Below are 25,080 nucleotides of genomic sequence, written 5' to 3' on the forward strand. Positions count from 1 at the left end.
GCTTTGCTAGACTGTGAGCTGGGGGAGAAAAGGTGCCCATGGTTGCTGATCCAGGATGGGAAGCGCTCACAGACTGTGAGCTGGGGGAGAAAAGGTGCCCATGGTTGCTGATCCAGGATGGGAAGCGCTCACACAGCTGCGACCTCTCTAGGGGTATGCAAATAATCAACAGAGCTCTGCTGGGCAAGGCCTGTCTACCTGGCCTATTTCAAAACTTCCGCTTTGCCCTTTACAGGAAAGAGAACTGAAAAGCCCCTTCAGGGGTGTTTGTGTATGTGTGTACTATGCATTCAGTGTGTACTCCAGGGATATGTAGCATAAAATTGCATTCACCTACGGAGAAACTAGGTAGCCCTGGTGGCTCAACAGTTACACACTCAGCTGCTAACTAAAAGTTTGGTGGTTTGAACCCACCCAGAGGCTACACGAGAAAGACCTGGTAATCTGTTCCCATATAGATTACAGTCTAGAAAACCCTATGGGGCAATTCTACTCTCTCACATAGGGTTGGTATGAGTCAACGAAAACAACAAAGGAAGGAACGAGCACTTCCTTTTGATTGGGAGGCACGGAATATCCCCATCCCTTAAGCCTTGCTGGCCCTGTAAGTCCTACTTTGGACTCTTTAGAGTCATTTCTAAACCAAGGTTGGTCAAATCAGGGTCTTGCTAGACGGACTTATGAAATATATGAGGAGGATTTAAACTGGACTTAAGGAGAAGTATATGGAGCTCAAAACAATTTAGGAAGATGTTTTTTCTTTCTGTTTTTCCTGCATGTGAACCTTTTCGTGTTTTTTATTTCTTTTCAATAATAGTGGTCTCATGCATTATTTGTCCTTTTGTGGTTGACTTATTTCCCTCTGCATAATGTCCTCCAAATTCATTCATATCGCAAGTTGTCTTGCGGTTTCATCATTATCCTTTATCATTGGGTAGTATTCCATTGTGTGTAGGTACCGTACTTCATTTATTCATTCATCTGTTGATGGGCACTTAGGTTGTTTCCATCATTTTGCTATTACGAATAATGCTGCAATGAACATGGGTGTGCATATGTCTATTCATGTGACAGATCTTATTTCTCTAGGATGTATTCCTAGGAGTGGGATTGCTGGATCGTATGGTATTTCTAGCTTTTTAAGGAAATGCTGTGTCATTTTCCTTAGTGGTTGTACCATTTTACATTCCCACCAGCAGTGTATAAGAGTCCCAATCTCCCCCACAACCTTATCAGCATTTGTTATTTTGTCTTTTTGATTAGTTCCACTATTGTTGGAGTGAGATGGTACCTCATTGTAGCTTTGATTTGCATCTCTCTCATGTCTAATGATTGTGAGCACTTCTTAATGGGTTGGTTAGCCATCTGAATGTATTCTTTGGTGAAGTGTCCGTTCATATCCTTAGCTCATTTTTTAATTGGATTATTTGTCTTTTTATTGTTGAGGTGCTGAAGTTTTCCATGAATTTTAGAGATTAGACCCTTGTCAGATATGTCACAGCCAAAATTTTTTTTCCTGGTCTATAGATTCTCCTTTTACTCTTTTAGAGAAGTCTTTCGATGAGCATAAGTGTTTGGTTTTTAGGGGGTCCCATTTATCTAGTTCATCTTCTGCTGTTTGTGCATTAATTATAGTTCGTATTATATTTATGCCATGTATTAGGGTTCCTAGTGCTGTCCCTATTTTTTCTTGCATGACCTTTATTGTTTTAGGTTTTATATTTAGGTCTTTGACCCCTTTTGGGTTAGTTTTTGTGTATGGTGTAAGGTATGGGCCCTGTTTCATTTTTCTACAGATAGACATCCAGTTTTGCCAGCACCATTTGTTAAGACTGTCTCTTCCCCATAGATGGATGGATTTACATCTAGGTTCTTAATTCTGTTCCATTGGTCGGTGTGTGTGGTTGTATCAGTACCAGGCTGTTTTGACTACCATGGGTGGTAGTAGGTTCTGAGATCAGGTAGTGTGAGGCCTCCTGCTTTGTTCTTCTTCTTCAATGATGCTTTGATTATCTGGGGCCTCTTTCCTTTCCATATAAAGTCCATTATTAGTTTTCTTATCTGAATGATGTTGAAATTTGGATCAGGATTGCATTATATCTATAGATCACATTGGGTAGCATTGACATTTTCACAATGTTAAGTCTTCCCATCCATGAGCATTGCATGTTTTTCCATTTAAGTAGTTTTTTGTTGTTGTTGTTTCTTGCAGTAGCGTTTTGTCATTTTCTTCATATAGGTCTTTTATGACCCTAGTTAGATTTATTCCTGAATATTTTATCTTCTGGGGGACTGTTGTGAATAATAGTTTTCCTAATTTCTTTTTGAAGCTTCTCTTTGTTGGTGTAGAGGAATCCAACTTATTTTTGTATCTTGATATTCTATCCTGCTACTTTGTTCAGACAAAACAAGGGAATACTGCATGGTTTAACATCAGGAAAGGTGTGCATCAGGGTTCTATCCTTTCACAATACCTAATTCAGTCTGTATGCTGTGCAAATAATCCGAGAAGCTGGACTGTATGAAGAATGCAGCATCAGGATTGGAGAAAGACTCATTAACAACCTGCAATATGCAGATGACACAACCTTGCTTGCTGAAAGTGAGGAGGACTTGGAGCACTTACTAATGAAGATCAAAGACCATGGCCTTCAATATGTTTACACCCGAACATAAAGAAAACAAAAATCCTCACAACTGGACAATAAGCAACATCATGATAAATGGAGAAAAGATTGAAGTTGTCAAGGATTGCATTTTACTTGGATCCACAAGCAGCACCCATGGAAGCTGCAGTGAAGAAATCAAATGATGCATAGCATTGGGCAAATCTGCTACAAGAGACCTCTTTAAAGTGCTAAAAAGCAAAGATGTCATCTTGAAGCCTAAGGTACACCTGACCTAAGCCATGGTGTTTTCAATCACCTCATATGCATGTGAAAAAAAATTGACACCTTTGAATTATGGTGTTGGTGAAGGATATTGACTATTCCATGTATTGCCAAAAGAACAAACAAATCTGTCTTGGATGAGGTACAACCAGAATGCTCCTTAGAAGCAAGGATGGCGAGACTTCATCTCACATACTTTGTGTATGTTATCAGGAGGGATCAGTCCCTGGAGAAGGCCACCATGCTTGATAAAGTAGGAGGTCAGCAGAAAAGGGGAAGACCCTCAACAAGATGGACTGGCATGGTGACCGCAACAATGGGCTGAAGCATAACAATGATTGTGAGGATGAGGAAGGACTGGGCAGTGTTTCATTCTCTTGTGCATAGGGTCACTATGAGTTGGAACCAACTAAATAGCACTTAACAACAACAACACTTTGTTGAATCCTTCTACTAGTTCCAGTAGCTTTATTGTCAAATCTTTGGGATTTTCTACATATAGGATCATATCATCTGATAATAGAGATAGTTTTTACTTCTTCCATACCAATTTGAATGCCCTTTATTTCCTTTTCTTGCCTTACTGCTCTAGCTAGGACTTCCAGTACAGTGTTGAATGAGAGTGGTGATAAAGAACATCCTTGTCTGGTTCCCGTTCCCAAGGGAGATGCTTTCAGTCTCTATCCAGTGGGAATAATGTTGGCTGTTGGTTTTGTATAAACACCCTTTATTATCTTGAGGAAGTTCCCTTCTAGTCCTATTGTGCTGAGAATTTTTATCAGAAATGGGTATTGGACCTTATCAAATGTCTTTTCTGCATCGATTGAGATGATCATGTGATTCGTTTCTTTTATTTAGTTGGTATTGGTTTTCTAATGTTGAGCCGTCCTTGCATATCTGGTATGAATCCCACTTTCTCATGATGTATTATTTTTTGGTATGCCATTGAATTAGCTAGAATTTTATTGAGAATTTTTGTGTCCATATTCATGAGGGATACTGGTCTGTAATTATAGTATCTTTGCCTGGCTTTGGTATCAGGGTTACGCTGGCTTTATTTAATGAATTCAAGACTGTTCTTTTCTTTTCTATGCTCTGAAATGGTTTGAGTAGTATTGGTGTGAGCCCTTCTGTGAATGTTTCATAGAATTCTCCAGTGAAGCCGTTCTGGCAACAGCCTTTTTTTTATTAGGAGTTGTTTTTTTTTTTTTTCTTATTACCTCTTCAATCTCTTCTTTTGCTGTGGGCCTGTGCAGTCTTTCTACTTCAAAAAAAAAAAAAAAAACCCATTGCCATCAAGTTGATTCTGACTCATGGCAACCCTATAGGATGGAGCGGAACTGCCCCATAGGATTTCCAAGGAGCAGCTGGTGGATTTGAACTGCTGACCTTTTGGTTAGCAGCCAAGCTCTTATACAATGTGCCGCGAGTGCTCCTTTTTTACCTCAGTTTGTGTGTTAATTTAGGCAGGTAATGCCTTACTAGAAATTTGTCCTTTTCCTCTAGGTTTTCAAATTTGTTGGAGTACAATTCTTCATAGTATTCTGTTATGATTCTTTTTATTTCAGTTGTTTCTGTTATAATGTCACCATCTCATTTTTTATATGAGTTATTTGCTTGTTCTCCTGCTTTTGTGAGTTTGGCCAGTGATTTGTCAATTTTACAGATCCTTTCAAAGAACTAGCTTAAGTCTTTCTGTTGTTTTTCTGTTCTTTGTTTCACTTATTTCTGCTTTAACCTTTAATATTTCCTTTTTTCTGATGACTTTGGGCTTCTTTTGTTGCTCTCTTTCTGCTTGTTCAAATTCTAGGGTTAACATTTTGATTTTAGTCCTTTCTTCTTTTTTATTGTATTTATTGCTATAAATTGACCTCTGAGCACCGCTTTTGCTACGTCCCAAAGGTTTTGGTATGTTGTATTTTCATTCTCATTTGATTTTAGAAAAATTTTTGAATTTCATCTTTGATTTCTTATTACCCAGTGGTTTTTAAACAAGGTTTTATTCAGTTTTCATGTATTTGATTTTTTTTTCCTTGCTCTTCCTGTTATTGGTTTCTATTTTTATAGTGTTGTGATCAGAGAAAATTCTTTGTAGTGTTCCAGTGTTTTGGATTTTATTGAGACTAGCTTTGTGGCCTAAGATGTGATCCATGTGCATTGGAAAAGGGTGTATACTTTACTGCTGTTGGGTGGAGTGTTCCGTGTATGTCTATGAGGTCGAGTTGGTTGATTATGGCATTTAGATCTTCTGTATCTTTGTTGAGTTTCTTTCTGGTTGTTCTGTCCTTCACCAAAAGTGGTGTGTTGAAGTCTCCTATTATTACTTTGGAACTATTTCTCTTTTCAGTGCTGTTACAGTTTGTTTTATATATTTTGGGGCCCTGTCATTAGGTGCATATATATTTATCATGGTTATGCCCACTTGGTAGATTGACCCTTTAATCATTATTTAATGTCCTTCCTTATTTTTTATGGTAGATTTTGCCTTAAAGTCTATTTTATCAGAGATTAATATAGCCACTCCTGCTCTTTTTTGGTTATTGTTTGCTTGATATATTTTCTTCCATCCTTTGAGTTTTAGTTTGTCCTTATGTCAAAGGTATATCTGTTGTAAACAGCATGCTGATAAGTTGTGTTTTTTTAATCCATTCTGCCACTACCTGTCTCTTTACTGACACATTTAAGCCATTTACACTCAGTGTGATTATCGATAGGTATGAGTTTATTTAAAAAAAAAAAAAAAATTTTTTTTTTTATGAGTTTAGTGCTGTCATTTTGTTGTGCTTTTTTTTGTACTGTTGAAGGTTTCTTTGTTATGCTTAAACTTCTGTTCTGGGTCCTTTTTATTTGTGGATTTTCTTTTCCATTTCCTTCATTGCTGATTTTGTGTTTACTGAGTCTTTTTTTTTTTTTGATGAGTAGGTTTGTTACCTTTCTCTGTGGTTGCTTTGAAATTTACCTTTATCTGCCGAAGTTTAAAGCAGGTTTTTAATTCTTTATATTGCCTTGACTTCCTCTGTGAAGATGTAGCTGGCATTGGTGGTGAGGTGATGTGCCACTATTTTTGTACAGTCTCTCATTCCACTTGGCACTCAGTTTGATTCTTCAGCCTTGCCTTCGATGCTCAAGGTTCCAAAGTTGTCATCTATATCTGATACACTTGTTTTCTTGGGTCTTTGTTGTAAGAGGGACATTCTGAGGCATCTGACTACGCCATCTTGGATCACCTCTGGAAGATATTTTTTCTGCTGCCTTTTATGATTCCTCTCATGAAGAATTTTAGCTTTATGACTTATTTTCTTACTAAAGGAGACCTGTGCTGAGGTCCTACTTCTTTTGTAAACCTGAAGGGATTCAGGGTAGTACTCAGTTCTTATTAGTTTGCTCTTAGTGATCAACCAAATCTCTGCCCAGAATTAAAGTACATGTTCTTAGGATACACCTATCTTGCCGGAGATAGCCACATATGCACTGTGTGTTAGGTCCTAGAATTTTAAAAGTATTTTTTCCTATTATAAAATAATAGATATTCACTGTATAGATTTTAAAATACAAAAAGTAGTAATGTAATTTTAGTAATGTAAAGAGAAATATACAACTCATATGGCATACTACCAGCTAGAGATACTGTTAACACTTTGCTATCTATACTTCTAAGCTTTTGTCTGTGTAAACCTATGTATCTAAAGAAGACATGCATACCTGTAGATTAAGACAGAGACAGTTAGGTTCCTTAACAAGACATCATGCTGTACAACACTGCTCTGTGACCTACCTTCCTATGGCACTCAAATCCTAGAACATGATTTTTCCAGTTTTCATACTATAGTATCGCATGAATATTCCATCATTTATTTAACCCCAATTTCTTATTGTTGTCATTTAGAAGACAAGCATAATTAAAAAAAATTTTTTTTTCCATAATAAAGGAAATGGGTATTTTTTACAATTATAAATGTTTTGTATTGGGATGGGATTTAGAGTTTAGACTTTCTTCTGACACTCTGGTACTTTGCTGTGCTTTTCTCATAGGAACACCCCATGTTTCTGGCGGGAAGACACTTACCACCCTCGAGTCCTCAGTGCTGCCTAGCCAGCCCCTGCCTGTGGGTTCCTCAATGGTCCACATGAGCCTGCTTGACATGAGGCGAAACGTGGCTGAACTCAGGCTCCAGCTCCAGCAGATGCGACAGCTACAGGTCAGATGGTGCTCCTCATGGATGGTGGTCTTTGTGTCAGTTGCCCAAAGTCAGCTCTCTCCTCCTCCCAGTCTCCTTCCCACACATCCCTAGACCCACTACAACTTCCCTGGGCTCTTTCTACCATTCTTTTCCTGGGAGCTAACTGAAGACCCAGGTAGTAGAACCACAAAGGTATGGTTTCATGTTCACACACCTAATCCTCTTCTATAACCTTCTACTGCAATCACTCCTTTGAGCTGTGCATGCCCTTACACATGAAAAAAACTATTAAATATCTGGGGTTTTCTGAGGAGAGCTGAAAGTAGAGGAACCCTATGGAGCATTCTAGCAGCTAGTTAAGACTTTCCACTAACAGTGTTTAGACTCCTTCGTTCTCCTCAGTAAGCACCAACGAGGGTGGCACCATCAGCCGTGCTTCTTTTTTTTTTTTCCACAAGGACCCAGGATGTATTTAGAAATGTGAGTTTAGAATAGAAGGTGAATTCATAAGGAAAAAAAAAAAAAAAGATTTTCCACAAGGACCCAGGATGTATTTAGAAATGTGAGTTTAGAATAGAAGGTGAATTCATAAGGAAAAACCCATCATGAATGATTTGTTGAGAAAAACATCTGCATTTTATTTGGATAATGTGTTCCATAATATTTTTCTTACCCTTTTCCATTGTTAAGGGACAGTTCATTGCTATATGAACTATCAGGGAATCGAGGAGGAGGGGGAAATGACACTTCATGTTGCTGGCCTTGCTCAGCAAATCCCATCAGCCTGATGAAGCATAATACTGTGTCTCCTGGTACTGGGCGATAAGGAGCTGGGACTCTGCATCTCGATGAGGCCACATGTTTGCTTCCTCGGTCAACCTCTATGAACCCTTGAGAGTGGTTAGAAATTGATGATGTAGTGCTGGCTTAGACTAAACCCACCATCCTCCCTGACTTCAAGAAATCTATAATTGAAACACTGCAAAAAGGCAGACATACCCAGGCCCCTGGCGTAGCCACATAGGCGTGGAGCCCTGAGTATCCAGTGAGATACAATCTCCTGAGCTGCTGAGGTCCAATCAGGAAAGGACTTCAAACCTACAGCCTCTCTCTCCAGTCAACACGCTGTTGGCATGAGCCCTACATTTTCCCACCACCTAACTACAGCTAAGGGGACAGTGGTGATTCAGTGGTGGAACTCTTGCTTCCCTGCAGGCGACCAGGTTTGATTCCCAGCCAGTGCACCTCATGTGCAGCTACCGCCTATCTGACAATTGAGGCTTGTGGTGGTGTTGCTGTGATGCTGAACACGTTTCAGTAGAGCTTCTAGACTAAGAGGGCCTAGGAAGAAAGACCTGGTAATCTACTTCCAAGAGGGAACCAGTGAAAACCCTATGAATCAGAATGGTCCAGTCAGCAACCAATCATTCGTGGGGATGGTACAGGACTCGGCATTTCATTGTTGTGCATGGAGCCAACTCAAGGACAGTCACAGTAACAATTAAGGCTAAGAAAATGATTTCCCTTTGCCCTCTAACTCCCAGATAGCAAACAGTAGGGCAGCTGATTTCAGAACCGGTCCGAAGCCCTATTGTAGAGACGGGGGACTGATGTAATAGGATGACATTGGCCAGTGCTCACATCCCCAAAGGCTGATCTGTCTCTAAGGCAGCGTACCAGATGTCTTTTGGCATCCAATGCAGATTCATTTAGATCCTCTTCTGAATCCTGTCAGCTGTGGAGTTCCCCATCCTTTGTACTAGCTTTCCCTTGCTGTGCAGTTTTAAGGATACTTTGCTGTGAACGGAAGTGCACACGTTGGGCTGAGGGTGTGGGCAGGGGTGAGAATGTTTCAGTGTCCAGCAGTGACTTAACAGGTGAGGTAGAGGAAGGACAGTGCTGAACTGCCCCCTCTAAAGGACAGTCACCATTCAGCTCCTGCCCGCTCTTACCTGACAATTAGAGGCCAGCGTTGCTAGATGTTCCAGTATTTCAGAAGAATCTGGAAATACGTTTTATATGAAATAGCTCTATTTTTAAATGTTGGAAAGTAATTTAAAAATAATTTAATTGGTACTATGCAGGCCAAACAGCACACCTGCTAGCCCGAGAGGTTCTTACCTGGGGTTTAGGGAGATGAACCCCCTCCTCACACTGTTCCTTCCTTATAGCGCCATCTGCTGGCCATTTGGAAATCGTGCTTCTTCATTGGACCCTCAAAGGGAAATTAAATGTACAGTTTGAATTTGGTTTTATTTTCCTAAGGTTGCAGGTAACAACGTACCCCATAATGGGTGGCTTAAGACAACAAAAATGTATTTTATCACAACTCTAGAGGCCAGAAGCACAAATTCAAGGTGTGAGCCAGGCCGCGTTCTCTCTGAAGGTTTTAAGGGAAGATCCTTCCTTGCTTCCTCAGCTTCTGATGGCTCCTGGCAGTCCTTGGCGTTCGTTGGCTTATAGCTGCATCCCTTCTGTCTCTGTGTCCATCTGCATGTGGCTGTGTTCCCTCTGTGTCTCTTCTCTTTTTACAGGGACACCATTCCTATTAGATTAGGGTCTGCCCCACTCCAGTATGATCTCATGTTAACTGATAATGTCTTCAAAGACTATTTACAAATAAGGTCATCTTCACGGGAACCAGGGCCTAGGACTTCTACATACCTTTGTGGGGAACATACCTCAATCCATAACAAATGGTACTGTCTAACTGCTCTAAGAGATGAGCCTGTCTTGGTCTGGGGACAGGAGTGGACTTGCTTTAGCATAGATGACACACTTCCCCTGGGTATCTCAAAGGCTAGAGGAGAATTTGATAAGGAGGCTGTGCTGTCTGGCTGTGACATCGCCCTGCTGGCGACTGGCACTCTTTGGCTGCCATGTCTGACTGGGAGGGTCTTCCTTCTCTTGCCACTCTTGGTAACCCTTGAACTGTTGTGGCTTGGTGCCAAATAGCTTTCTCAGACAAAGGAGCTGTTTGGTCAGAGTCTAGGAATGCTGTCTTAACCACATAATTTCCTTTATTTCTCCAGAGCTGCTTAAGTTTTTTGGCTTTCTGGGTATAAAGAACAATGAGCAAAATGTGCCTTTGAATTTAGAAGTTCACGTCTATGCAATTCTGAAGATTGGACACCCAGGAAAAGATAAAGCACATTGTTTCCTGACCTGGCGGCTATGGTTTCCACCTCTTTATTTGTATTCTTTGTCTCACTCAGCTGTCCTCCCCCTCAAGCCTCTGTCTTTTCAGTCAGGGGAGACTATTTAAGACAAAAGCTGTTTAGAATAATTAAGCGATCTCCACAGCAGTTCTCCTTCAGCATATGTACTATTAGACACCAGAAATGAAGTGCAACCCCAAAGTGATTGAGTCCAATAATGAAGCTATCATTAGAGATATAGGAAACTCTCTAGAATAGACTCAAAAGAAATTCAAAAATTGAATTAGAAATTCAAATGTTCTTTGAACTGTGTTATAAAATAGTGAAACTGAATGAAATCTTTTGTGCTTGGCAGCCGACTCCCATAATTAGATAATTAAATTATAGAAAGACCCTAGACTATAGAGCATATCCTATTTGAGCATTTCGTTTTCAGGATCGATGGATTATTCTCAGGAATAGAAATTTGATGCCATCACAGTGGGGTGGGTAGATTTAAACAAGGCAAAAAGAATGTCAAGGGAGGCAAAGGGGCTTTAAGCAGATCAAGAAAACCATTCTAACCCTGTTCATGTAATTCCCTGCTCTTCTAATTTCACATGAATTGTCAGGCTAAGCCACCACCCATCTGTCAGTTTGTCACACTATGGTGTCTTGCATGTTTCTGTGGTGCTGAAAGCTATGCCACCACTATTTCAAATACCAGCAGGGTCCCCCAGGGTGGACAGGTTTCAGTGGAGCTTCCATATTAAGACAGACTAGGAAGAAAGGCCTGATAATCTACTTCCATAAATTGGCCAATGAAAACCGTATGGATCACAACAGAATGTTGTCTGACTCATTTGTCATCATGAGTGATCAGTCGCTGGAGGAGGATAGCATGTTTGGTGAAGTACAGGGCCAGTGAGTGTAAGGGAGACCCTTGATGAGATGGATTGGCACAAGAGCCACAACGATGAACTTGAACATGCCAGTGATCATGAGAATAACACAGGACCGGACAGTATTTCATTGTGTTGTACATACGGTTTCCATGAATTGGAATTGACTCCATGGCAGCTATTTATCTATCTATCAGTCTAACAGAATGATTCTCAACCCTGGATATCCATTAGAATCACCTGAGGACCTAACAAAAACATTAATACCTAGCCGCCACTGAGGAAACCCTGGTGGTGTAGTGGTTAAGTGCTACGGCTGCTAACCAAAGAGTCGGCAGTTCGAATCTGCCAGGCGCTCCTTAGAAACTCTATGGGGCAGTTCTACTCTGTCCTGTAGAGTCGCTATGAGTCAGAATCGACTCAACGGAGCTGGGTTTGGTTTTTCAGTTTTGAGCCACCATTTCCAGAGTGTGATCACATTGGTCTGGCTGGAGGCCAGGCACTGGTGATTCTAGTGTAAACTGGGGTTGGGAAGGATTGGTCTCAGGTATTGTAAATGCTTGGCCCATTGAAATGCCTCTCAGAAGTAGTGAGATCTAAGGCAACTGTCACAAAGGGGGAAAAGTGGAAAAGACACACCCCGTGACTATAAGGCCCTGGATTCCAAACGGTACACCTCATGTCTGGCGGCTGTGCTCTCTGCATAGTCACAGTTAATGCAAGAGCTGTGTGGAACTTTTATGTTAGGTTCCCATCCCTAAGTTACAACTGAGTCTACAGTTAATCGGTACCAATGGAAAAGAGAACAGGTCCAGGCCTTATACCTAACAAATATCCTCTTGAAAAGGTGATTATTATCTTTATCCATTACCTCTCCCAATATGATTTAGAGAAAGTCCACCCTTTTAAATGACAAGCTACATCTTTTTCCCAAAACACCACAGAACTTGAATTTTACTAAAGTGATCTCATATCCACAGGTGTGACTGCATTCTGTCCCTCCCTGTGGACTGGCAGGAGAGAGAAACTTCTTAAAGAGATGGTATAGGCTCTGTGGAGTCTAGATGACACTTGGCCTACAGAGAGAATGGATAGACCCTCTTTCTCCAATTTCCACATTCTTTTCTCCTTATTCTGATTCCTGATAAATAAAAAAGTTGGGTTGTTCTTAATTTAGTGCTCATTTTTCAGACTAGTGAGAATTTCCTATCTCTTCCCAAGAGAGGAAAGAGGCAAAACATCAACACAAAAAAGATGCATAGTAGGACACAGAGTCCCCATATTTGAGATGATATAATTCAGTACAGTAATCGTTAGGTGTGATTTTATAACACCATGCCTTGTAAAAACATGCCAGCACTTCATTTATTTTCTGACATCCCAAAATAATGATCCCAGGAATGTGCACCCTTGAGAAACACACACGCTGAGGAGACTTGTTTTACCCTATCAGGTGGAACTTATACATGGAACTTGTACAGGGGTGACAATTAGGCTGCCATCCCATGTACCAAGCCCTTGTCAGACCTTCAAACACAAAAGGCTATTTATGATGGAGAGATAGTACCCAGATAACATGCATCCTTTTGTGATGTTGTAGCCTTTTGTCTTATTCCCTCCAGCCTAGGGAACTTGACCAGGTGGTCAGGAGTCATTCTAGAGTCTGGCTGTCATTGTAAAGTTTCCTGATTTGTTGTACAACCACTGTTCACTGTTACCTCCAGACAGCAAAATCAGTCCAGTGACACTGTTGGCAAGTCTAATATTCTTATATTTTGCCTAAAAAAAATCAAGATTTAGTATGTAAGGTACATGACCATGTTGCAGTGGGCAAAATTAGGTTTATTTAGGCAGTTTCAAGTTTCTTGATGAAGTTGATATTGTTAACTTATTTGGTCCAGTGCAAGTTTTTAATGGCCAAGAACATTATTATAAAAATGTCAAGGCATTTTCGTTAAACTTATGTTCCCAGCTATGAGGGAGTAACTGGGAGAGTACTTGCTTTCCCACAGTAGACAGCTAGAAGGCTAAAAAAAAATTAAATATGTATCTATTTTTAGATATTAGACCACAGACAACACAGAACTGTGATCCTCAGGAGAAGGGAAACCAAGGAAATAAAACCCAGAATTGACTCAGCTTTCTGCCTGGAGGCACTTTTCAGATCATGGTGCAGAAAGGAATAACCCAAGCAGAGCACCGACAGTCTTACAAAATTGAGGAGATAACATCAAAGTCTGGAAAGCTGAGAAAGCTAGAATTTGTGAAACAGAGTATAAAATAGGTGGAAGCTTTGCAGAGAAATAACTGTATAAATCTGTGGGTCTGTGAATCCCTGGGTGGTACAAATGGTTAACATTCTCAGCTGCTAACTGAAAGGCTAGAGGTTTGAATCCACCCAGAGGTGTCTCGGAAGAAAAGCCTGGCAATCTACTTCATCAGCCATTGAAACCCTGTGGAGCACAGTTCTACTCTGTCACCGGGTCACCATCAGTCAGAGCCAACTCAAAGGTAACTGGTTTGGTTTTGATTCTTGAATAATAAGCCAAGCATGTCTAATGTGAAAGAGCATTAAACCGGCAAAGACCAAGTGACAAATTATGGGCTGAAAAATTCCCAGAGCTTACACAAGGCTGGGAAAGGTTCATATTCTAACACACGTGAGTCAAAAGGCCTTGTTGAGCACCTGGGACATTGAGTAAAGACCAAAGAAGGACTATACCTCAATAATAAGACTAAAGTAGTCCTGAGTAAAGGCTACTCTGGAGTCCCTGGGTGACACAAATGATTAAGCACTAGACTACAACAGACAGGTTGGTAGTTCACACCCACCAGAGGCACCTTGGAAGTAAGTCCTGGCAATCTGCTTATAGCCTTGAAAACCCTGTGGAGCAGCTCTGTTCTGCACACGTGGGGTTGCTGTGAGTCAGAATCAACTTGGCAGCAACTAACAACAACAAAGGCTACTCTAGATTCACCCTACCAAAGCTTAAAAATAAACCTCAAAAGGACAAAGCTGATGCATAAGTAACTAAACTGTCTGCCAGAAAAAGCCTAATATCTGTAAAGGAAAACAAAATCCAGAACTCCATGTCCAGCATTCGCTTAAAAATTACTAGACGTGAAGATTCTGAAAAGTGTGACCCATGATTTTAAGAAAAGTCAGTCAGTAGAAACCAAGCAGAAATGACAGGGATAATGGAGTCAGCAGCAAGGACTTTAAAACTGCTATTATAATAATTCTCAGTGATTTAAAGGAAAACGTGAAGATAATGAGACAAGAAATGGAAGATTAAAAAAAAAATACCCATGTGGAATTTTCAAAAGCTGAAAAACACAGTATCTGAATGGACTTAACAGAAGATTAGTCACTGTTGAAATGAACACCAGTGAATTTGAAAATATAGTGATACAAACTATCCAAATGGAAGTATAGAGAGACAAAGGATTGAAAAAAATGAACCAAAACTTAGTGACCCATAGAACAATATTGAGTAATATAATATCCCTGTGGGGAACTACATAAGAAATAATGGCTGAAATTTTTCCAAATTCGATGAAAACAATAAATCCACAGACCAGAGAAGCTAAATAAAACACTAGTAGGATAAGCACAAAGGAGACCACACCAAGGCACGTCTTAATCAAATGGCTAAAACCAAGGATAAACAGAAATATCTTAAAAGTAGCCAGAGTTAAAAGACCACATTACATGCAAGAAAACAAATAAGAATTTCCACTGACCTCTTGTCAGCAACAAAAGACAAACTAGAATACAACAAAAGACGTATTTGAAGGAAAAAACTCAGAAAATAGAGGAGACTTCCCAACTCATTTTAAGAAGTCAGTGTTACCCTGAGAGCAAAACTACACAAAGGTGTTGTAAGAAAAAAAACCACACACCCAATACAAAATTTAGCTCACAAATACAAAAGTTAACTTCAGATGGATCACAGATCTTAAATATAAAATGAAAACTATAAAACTCCCAGAAGAAAACATAAGAGAAAAATCTCTGCAACTTTGGGATAGGCAAAAACTTCTTAGGCAAGACTTAAAAATCCTAAGTCATAAAAAAATGTTATAAACTGTCCTTCATCAATATTAAACTCATCTGCTCCTTGAAAGACAAGGCAAGCCAGAAAGTAGGAGAAATATTAACTATACATGTATCTGACAAATTATTTGTATCAAGAATCTAGAAAGAATTATAACTCAATAACAAGAAAAACATTTTTAAATGGGCAAAAGATTTGATAAGGCATTGCACAAAAGAAGATATACGTTCAACAACAACAACAAAAAAAATCAATTATTAAAACGGAAAAAAAAAAAAAACCCCTATGGAGCTGTTCTACTCTGCACAGATGGGGTCACCTTGAGTTGGAATCTACTCCATGACAAACAACAGCAAGCCTGACCTTGAATCGTCTCATTTTCTGGAGTTTTAATTATGATTCCTTGTTGTTTCTTTTCCACTTAAAATTGTGAGGAAATGTAAAAAGACTAGACTTAATGGTCTGACTGAGACCAGAGGGACCCCGGAGGTCATGTCCTGGCACCCTGTGTTAGCCCAAGACTGGAACCATCCCTGAAGCCAACTCTTCAGACAGGGATTGGATTGAACTATAAGATAGAAAATGATGCTGATGAAGAGTGAGCTGCTTGGCTCAAGTAGACTCATGGGACTGTGTGGGCAGCTCCTGCCTGGAGGGGAGATGAGAAGGCAGAAGGGGACAGGAGCTGTTTGAATGGACACAGGGAATACAAGGTGGAGAGGAGGAATGTGCTGTCTCATTAGGGGGAGAGCAGCTAGAAGTACATAGCAAGGTGTGTATAAGTTTTTGTATGAGAGACTGACCTGATTTGTAAACTTTCACTTAAAGCACAATAAAGAAAAAAATTGTGAGGAAAATGTCCAGTGCATTTCCTGGCACCTAGTATGTGCTCATGATTTTTGCTGTATGAATTACTTTTTTTTCTTTTTAAAGTAGTCAGCCTGTTTTACAGTCTACAGTGATTACTTCCAAGAGTTTTAACTGGAAAATTGTATGAAATCGTATTATTTTTAAAAATAAAAAAAGACATACAAAATGGAAAGATGCCCAGCGTCGTTCATCAAAGTGGTACCTTTCTGCAGGATACTGACTGACTGTTTTCAAGACCATGATAAAAAGACATTAGCACAAGCAGCATGAGAGCCTGATCAGGAGTCCTATGAGTCATATAGAGGCGGTAACCAAAGAGTGGTGCGTTCTTACTGGGTTCACTCCAGACAAGCCACAGGCCCCACCTCCAGGTTCATGCTTCCTGATAACAATAGCTGGTGTTTACTGTGAGCTAGATTTGTGCCAGGCACTCTTGTGAGCACTTTAGTTTGTTGCCTCACTGAATCACCATTACCCACCAATGAGATGTGAACTACCACTACGCCTTTTGGTGGCTAGACACACAGAGATTGATAACTTGCCCACGGTCACACAGCTGCTATGTGGTAAAACTAGAAGCAGAACCGAGGCAGTCTGTCTCTGGAGACCAGTTAATCACAGCACTGTGCCGATGTTGGAACATGGCGGTGCCTCTGCTTTTGGCCCATATTGAAATGCTTTGTCAATATTCAAAGGAAATGGAAAGCCTCACTGGTGAGGTTTCAAGCAGAAGGCAACATAGTCAGATTGCATTTTCCCTCAATTTGCAGAGATAATAGGCATCTGACAAAGACATCATCACTCCCATGGAGTAAAATACAGTTGCTGTGCAAGAGCCCGACAGAACCAGGAAACAATAACAGCTAATTGAAATTTCAGGGGAAGTTGTTTTGTTTTTGTTTTCGCTTTTTAAGTGTTGAGTCAACTCCAACTCATGAGGACCCCATGTGTGTCCGATTAGAAATGTGCTTCATGGGGTTTTCAGTGAATGGCTGATTTTTTGGACACCAGGATTTTCTTCTGAGGTGCTGCTAGCTGGATTCAAACTTTGAACTTTTCGAGCAGCGCCAACTGTGTTAACCATTTGCATCACCCAGGGATTCCAAGGAAATTTTAAGTATAGTATGATTTGAGGAGCCTTGGTGGCACACTGTTTAAGCACTCTGCTGCTAAGCAAAAGGTCTGCAGTTCAAGCCCAGCTGCTCTGCAGGGAAAAGAGACCTGGTTATTGGCTCCTGTAAAGATTACAGCGTGGGAAACCCTATGGGGCAGCTCTACTCTGTCCTGTAAGATCGCTATGGGTAGGATGACACACAACAACATAATATAATTCTTGCTGGTGTTAGCTGCTGTCAGGTCGACCTCTGCTCGTGGTGTATAAGGTAATGACTATTTTGAGGCTGATTGAGTGAATTTACTTCATGGATGTTGCTATGATACAATTGTCCCACTCCAGGAAAACACTAAAAATGTGGCCTCTTGGGAAACGGTAACTCAAGTGTTTGACTAGACTCTTGTGAAGCCTCATGCAAACTCCGCATTTCCAGTACTCTCTAAGGTCCCTATGTGGTGCAAATGTTTTGCACTCAAGGAGCCCTGGTGGTGCAATGGTTAAGCACTCGGCTGCTAACCAAAAGGTTGCTGGTTTGAACCCACCCAGCGTCTACACAGGAGAAAGACCTGGTGATCTGCTCCCATAAAGATTACAAACTAGAAAACCCTCTGGGGCAGTTCTACTCATGGGCTTGCTATAAGTCAGAATCTACTCAATGGCACCCAACAGCAACAATACTAACCTAAAGGTTGGTGATTCAGACCCACCCTGTGGTGCCACAGAAGGAAAGTGTGGTGATCTGTTTTCATAAAGATTACAGCCAAAGAAAACCCTGTGGAGCAGTTCTACTCTACAACACATAGAGTCATCATGAGTCAGAATCAACTTGATGGCAATGGGTTTGGTTTTGCTTTTTTTTCTGGGGTGAAAAACAAGAGTATTCTGGAAACTATATGGAAATTATGGGTTTATGTATATATGCAGTCTATGTAAAATCAAGGGAAATTAGTAAATTGCTAAGGGCCTTGGGATCATCTAGAATTATTATCACCACCACCATCAACATCATCATCAAGGACTGTGTTTTAGGCTCAGTGATTACATGGTATTTGTTACATTCAACCATACAAACAGGGGGCACAAATTCTCTTTCAATATTCCATAGCCAACTCAACACTCGCTGAGCGCCTATTCTATACCAAGCATTATCTTATTTAATTTTTGGAAAAACCCTGGTAAAGCAAGTGGCTTCCCGTCTTTAGAGCTAAGGAAACTGAGACTGAGAGGGGCTAAGTAACTTGCCGAAGGTCTCACAGCGCACCATGAGAGGGTTTGGAATTTGATCCAAGATCTACTTGGTTCCAAAGCTGGCATGCTTTGCTGCTTCCTATAAAAAGTTTGTCAGTGAGTTTGTGCCATTTATCCGTGATGCACTGATCAGACTATGGAACAGATTTTATTTTTTTGCAGACACAGACATGAAAGTCTGGTTGTCATTTGGCTGCTAAAACTCAAGTGTTGATTGAAGAAGCAATATCATCTACAGTCTTTGCCCCTTCTCTGTCTCCTTGAAATAAATATTCAGCTGTGGGGCTGATTAGCCAGACCCTCTGCTGAAGACTACAAGGCATTCCGTCAGGCAGAACCAACTGGGGTTGATTTCTTTTGTTCAACAGCTGCAGAACCAAGAGCTGCTGAGGGCAATGATGAAGAAGGCTGAGCTTGAAATCAGCAGCAAAGTGATAGAAACGATGAAGAGGCTGGAGGATCCAGTGCAGCGACAGCGCATGCTGGTGGAGCAAGAGAGACAGAAGTACCTTCACGAAGAGGAGAAGATCGCCAAGAAGTTACGGTGAGTGCCAGTTTCTTCTAACATGTTTAGATGTTTAACTTTAAAAAGAAAATCTCCTTTGCCAACAAGGAGGCCCTTTCTAGTTGGTATTCTCTCCTTCATGTCTATACTGAGCACCAGCTATGTACAAGGCATCCTTGGGTGGTACGAACAGTTAGCACAGTCAGCTGCTAACAGAAAGGTTGGGGGTTCAAGTCCTGGTGAACATCAAAGACACTGAAAACCTTGTAGAGCACAAGTCTACTCTGACATACATGGGATTACCATGATTCCGAATCAACTACATGGCAACTGGTTTTTTTGTTGTTGTTTTTCCTGATGTACAAGTTAGAGTTCTGCTGGTTCTGGTTATCCATGGAACTTAGCACCCTCCATTGAGACCTAAGAAATCTACCCATCCTCAGGTGGCTAAGCTAAAAAAACCCATTGCCGTCAAGTCGATTCCAACTCATAGCAACCTTACAGTACAGAGTAGAGCTGCCCCATATGGTTTCCAAAGAGCGCCTGGTAGAATCGAACTGCCAGCCTTTTGGTTAGCAACTGTAGCTCTTAACCACTGTACCACCAGTGTTTCCATGGCTGCGCTAGTCTCTTTAAAAGTTGGAGCACCAGACTTTTTTGTAGGGCTCAGCAGCACATAAAACTAAAGGAGCAAATGGCAAAACCCAGTGATAAATGTGGAGTTTGTATCTAATCTCAATAAATTAAAATGAATAGCCCAAACAACGGAGTACTTGAATTCTCTTCCTGTTACTCAATTGTAGTTAAAACTGCAAAAGAAGAATTTGAAGTGTAAGACATACAGAATGAAAAAAGCTTCCCTGAATGTTAAGAATCTTATATAAGGTTCTAACTGAAAGCATCTATGAAGTCCCACTATTGAAATGAGACACATGTTTTATGTTAATGTATGTTTAGTTAGGCAATGAAGATTTATCATAGAGCTATTTCACCTCTTAGTACAACGGCCATTTTTCTCAGTGTTTGGTAATTCTCTTGTTTCTTGGAAAGCTTAAATCTCCCAACTTGGAATTGTAAGGGGGCAACTGTCAAATTCTTCTGATGACCAAAATGCCAGATGTCATCATGTCCTAAAGTGCATGTTCCATTGGATTTGAGCTGTAGCTATGTCATCCCTATGCCAACCCAGTGTGTTTGATTAACATTAGAAAGTCCCTCTTAGTAGGAGTCTAGTGTAAAAAAAAAAAAAAAAAAAGAATTTGAATTATTATTTTCCTAATTAAATTTGGCCATTGTCTATCCCACATCGCAAAATAGCTTCTAAAAATTTATTTAGTTCATACTTTTATGATCACCCACCATGAGGTAGTAAGGCTATTATTTCTCTTCAATGTTTTTGTGACAGCCCAGCTATCTAAAACTAGGTCTCAATATTTTCTTTTAAACTTCTTTTAAAAATATACCCTTTTAATAATCTCTATAATTTTTCCAATAAAATTATGAAAGGAATTTCCTTTCTTTAAAAATTGTGTTAATTGGTTAGCTAAAATAACCCTTGCTTCCAGCCTAGAAAAGACGTCTTGAATCACAGTAATATCCTGAGGCCAGTAGCCCAGCATAGGGATGACGTAGGGAGGGCAATAGGACAAGCCTGTCCCAAGAGGACTTTATTTGGTCGGCATTGTACACAGTGCCCTTGAGAACATCACTCTAGCAGAGAACGTCATATAGCACAAAACAGGGATTTACAGGTGCCTGGTGAACCCTGGGTGGTGCAAACAGTTAACATGCTTAATTACTAACCAAAAGGTTAGAGGTTCAAGTCTACCCAGAAGCACCAGGGAAGAAAGGCCTGGGGATCTACTTCTGAAAACTCAGCCATGGAAAACCCTGTGGAGCACAGTTCTCCTCTGACACACCTCAGGTTGCCATGAATCAGAGCTGACTTGATGGTTATTTTATTTATTTATTTTTTTGGAGAAGCTTCACAAAGGAAGAATTACTTCTGACCCCAAGAATCAGGAGGGTTAACATGAACTAAGTTATTCTTCATATGACTCATAGATCAGGCACAGTACCATGCATGTAGTAGAGTCTCAAAATGATTTTAGACTGAATTGAGTTGATCTTGAAGATAGTGGGATTTCATTAGTGAAGGCTGGAGAGGAAAGGCCTTCCAGTAGAGAAACCTAGCAAAGCAACAAGTCTCTGGACCAGGAAAGCACAGGACATCCTTGGAGACTTGTGAGTAGTCCATTTTGGCCAGGGTTGGGTGCAAGAATGCTAATAATATCTTGTATTTGGGTTGTCCATTCTCATTTGCAAGCTTGAGCCTTGGATGACTGGAATTTCTCTGGTTGGAGCTTAGGAATCTGCATTTGACAAAGCTACATGGGTGATTCTGAAGCACATTTACATTTGAGAGTTACTACTCAGCATGATGAGGTCACTGAAATTTTTGATCAAGGAAGTAACTAAGTCAGAGCTGTATTTCAGGAAGTTTACTCTGGCAGCCATGTGCAGGACTGATGGAGGGGGAATGACGCTGGTGTCTGGGAAACCGTATTGGAAGCTACTGTAATGGTCCAGGTAAAAGGCAATAAGGCCTGAACCCAGCAGTAGGAATAGGAATGGGAAAAGAAATCAAATGCAAAATATGCTGAGCCGTTTTAATCACATAGGCTAACTGACTGGATAAGTCAGGATGGCAAGAGAAAGCCAGTTATAAAAACACAGTTGGAAATTGTTTCAACCTGGGAGGATTAGGTGAACAGTGATGTGTGTGTGCGTGTGTGTGTGTGTGTCACATGTACACACACAGACACAGTGAGAAATAAGTTCTGTTGTAGGTATGTTTAGTTAAGTTGCTGGTGATCTGTTCAGATGGCAGATGAAATTTGGATCTAGAACTTTGGAGAGAAATTGAGTCAAGGTCCTTTTTCTCTGGCTGGCTGCGAAGTAGAAGTAATAGGTAGACCTCTAATATCACTCAGGTGAAATCTGTTTTAGCAAACTGTATGCTTCCTTTTAACCAAAACCCAAGAAAACCGAACCAGTTGCCAACTCATGGCAACCCCTGTGTGTCAGTGTTGAACTGTGCTCCATAGGGTTTTCAATGGCTGATTTTTTGGGAAGTAAATTACCAGGCCTTTATTCCATGGTGCCTCTGGGTGGACTCAAACCACCAACTTTTCAGTTAACAGCTGGTCTTGTAGGTGGTCAGTCCCTGGGTGGCACATAAACGGTTTGCACCATCCAGGTACTCTTTTTTTTTTTTTTAACTAATGAGAAGCCGTTTGAGCAAGTAGAATGGATTTGCCTATAAACCATAGCGTCTGTAAACACCTGATATTCTTTTGAGCAGAACTGACATCTCAAAAGTCATCGATTGCTATAATATAGAAAATTTATTTTCAGCATTCACTTTAGCTCCATGGTCTCTTTTACAATCTGAATGAACAGCTTTGATCTTTAATGCTTTATTTATTTTAAGTGTCATAAACATCGAAATGACAATGTTATGTACAATATCAGTACACATTTTTATATGTTCCCCAATTAACAAAGGAAAAGCTGTGAAGTTTAAGGGTCTCTTTTTTTTTTTTTTTTGTGGGCAGGGGTATGACACAGTGTGTAGAAGGAATTAAAATAGGATTATAGGCAAAGGATAGACTTCAAATCAGATGACAGCTCCTTGGAATATTACAAATGGGCAGGCTCGTGGTTGTCAATACAACCATGATGGCATTTGGGTCTTAGCTCTTCCATCAGAGCTTTGTAAACCCATTACGATAATTCTCTTTGGCTCTGAATAGAGAAAGAACATTTCCACACCCAGCCATATTCAGAGTTCTTATGCGGGACAGCACACATTCTCTCGGCCTTAATGACGCAGTTGCCGTAGGAAGTCTCTTCTGGGCGTGTTCACGTAACGCCAGCTACTTTTCCATAGTTGGTGAATGTGGAAAGTGAGCAACTGAGGCTTCCCGTCATCTGAAGGAGCATTATTTCATCGGAAGCAGACATAGGTAATTTCGGTCCACTTAGTACAATTGAAACAAAGACATCGACAAAAACTCCATCCGGGTTCTTGGAGGTGGGTGAATTTGTAGCTTCCCTCTGTCCTATTGTACATATGCAAAGCCCTGCCTGAATCCCACCCCTAGCTGCTAAGAGAGTCCGCCATTGGCTCACCTAGTGGAACAGATCTTTGTGGGCCCCTTTTTTACAGATTCCCTCTCCACTGCCTGCTCCACACGCAGGGCACCAAGAGGCGGAATTGCTGTTCATTTACTGCCACCTAGTGGTGCTTCATTACTCAAAGTTCTCCATTTCCTTGAGAGCGAATTTTCTGTTGGGATTTACAGGCAAACTGGAAAGATACAAACATGAATTTAGGATTCGAATCGACTGGACAGCAACGGGTTTTGGGTTTTTTTTTTTCTTGCTATTAATGTGTCCAGGAGGCAGGATGTTCTTGATATTTTTTTGTTTGTTTTTGTTTTTTTATTGTGCTTTAAGTGAAAGTTTACCAATCAAGTCAGACTCTCATACAAAAATATATAAGCGCCTTGCTAAAAAATTGCTCTCCCCATAATGAGACAGAACACTCCCTTCCTCCACTCTCTATTTTCGTGTCCATTCCACCAGCTTCTGACCCCCTCTGCCCTTCCATCTTTCTCCACACAGGAGCTGCCCACATAGTCTCAGGTGTCTACTTGACCCAAAAAGCTCATTCTTCACCAGAATCATTTTCTATCCCATAGTCCAGTTCAATCCCTGTCTGAAGAGTTGGCTTTGGGAATGGTTCCTGTCTTGGGCTAATAGAAGGTCTGGGGACCATGACCTCTGGGGTCATTCTAGTCTCAGTCAGACCATTAAGTCTAATCTTTTTATGAGAATTTGGGTTCTGCTCTCCTGCTTCCTCAGGGGTTCTCTGTTGTATTCCCTGTCAGGGCAGTCATTGGTTGTAGCCGGGCACCGTCTGGTTCTTCTGGTCTCACGCTAATGTAGTCTCTGCTTTATGTGGCCCTTTCTGTCTCTTGGGCTCATAATTACCTTGTGTCTTTGGTGTTCTTCATTCTCCTTTGATCCAGGTGGGTTGAGACCAATTGATGCATCTTAGATGTTTGCTTGCTAGCGTTTAAGACCCCAGACGCCACTCTCCAAAGTGGAATGCAGAATGTTTTCTTAATAGATTTTATTATGCCTATTGACTCAAATGTCCCCTAAAACCATGGTCCTCAAACCCATACCCCTGCTACGCTGGCCTTCGAAGCCTTCAGTTTATTCAGGAAACTTCTTTGCTTTTGGTTTAGTCTAGTTGTGCCGACCTCTCCTGTGTTGTGTGTTGTCTTTCCCTTCACCTAAAATAGTTCTTCTCTACTATCTAATTAGTGAAAACTCCTCTCCCTCCTTCCCACCTTTCCCCCTCTTGTAACCGTCAAAGGATTTTCTCTTCTCTGTTTAAACTATTTCTTGAGTTGTGTAATAGTGGTCTTACAAAATATTTGTCCTTTTGCAACTGACTTATTTCACTCAGCATAATGCCTTCCAGATTCCTCCATGTTATGAAATGTTTCACGGATTCCTCGCTGTTCTTTATTGATGCATAGTATTCCATTGTGTGAATATACCATAATTTGTTTATCCATTCATCTGTTGATGGACATGTTGGTTGCTTCCATCTTTTTGCTATTGTAAACACTGCTGCAGTGAACATGGGTGTGCATATATCTGTTCGTGTACAGGCTCTTATTTCTCTAGGATATATTCCAAGGAGTGGGATTACAGAATCCTATGGTAGTTGTATTTCTAGTTTTATAAGAAAGCGCCAAATCGATTTCCAAAGCGGTTGTACCATTTTACATTCCCACCAGCAGTGTATAGTGTTCCAATCTCTCCACAACCTCTCCAACATTCATTATTATGTGTTTTTTGGATTAATGCCAGCTTTGTTGGAATGAGACAGAATCTCATTATAGTTTTGATTTGCATTTCTCTAATGGCTAATGATCATGAGGATTTCCTCATGTATTTTCTGTTAGCTACCTGAATGTCTTCTTTAGTGAAGTGTCTATTCATATCCTTTACCCATTTTTTAAATGGGTTATTTGTCTTCTTGTAGTTGAGTTTTTGCAGTATCATGTAGATTTTAGAGATCAGATGCTGATC

The 25,080-nt window shown here is 40.5% G+C and overlaps 1 protein-coding gene across 3 annotated transcripts in view; it reads left to right on the top strand.

Annotated features, from left to right (window-relative positions):
• The window catches only part of KIAA1217 (KIAA1217 ortholog), a 399,876-nt gene that overhangs the window by 341,396 nt on the left and 33,400 nt on the right, over positions 1-25,080 (top strand). For all 3 annotated transcript variants that reach the window (XM_023548864.2, XM_010590674.3, XM_010590677.3), the window contains 2 exons: positions 6,924-7,090; positions 18,770-18,945. In XM_023548864.2, coding sequence (XP_023404632.1) covers positions 6,924-7,090; positions 18,770-18,945 — 343 coding nt within the window. The remainder of the gene's footprint in view (positions 1-6,923; positions 7,091-18,769; positions 18,946-25,080) is intronic.

Source organism: Loxodonta africana, chromosome 4 (genome assembly GCF_030014295.1).
Source record: "Loxodonta africana isolate mLoxAfr1 chromosome 4, mLoxAfr1.hap2, whole genome shotgun sequence".
In the NCBI taxonomy this organism is placed as follows: Eukaryota; Metazoa; Chordata; class Mammalia; order Proboscidea; family Elephantidae; genus Loxodonta; species Loxodonta africana.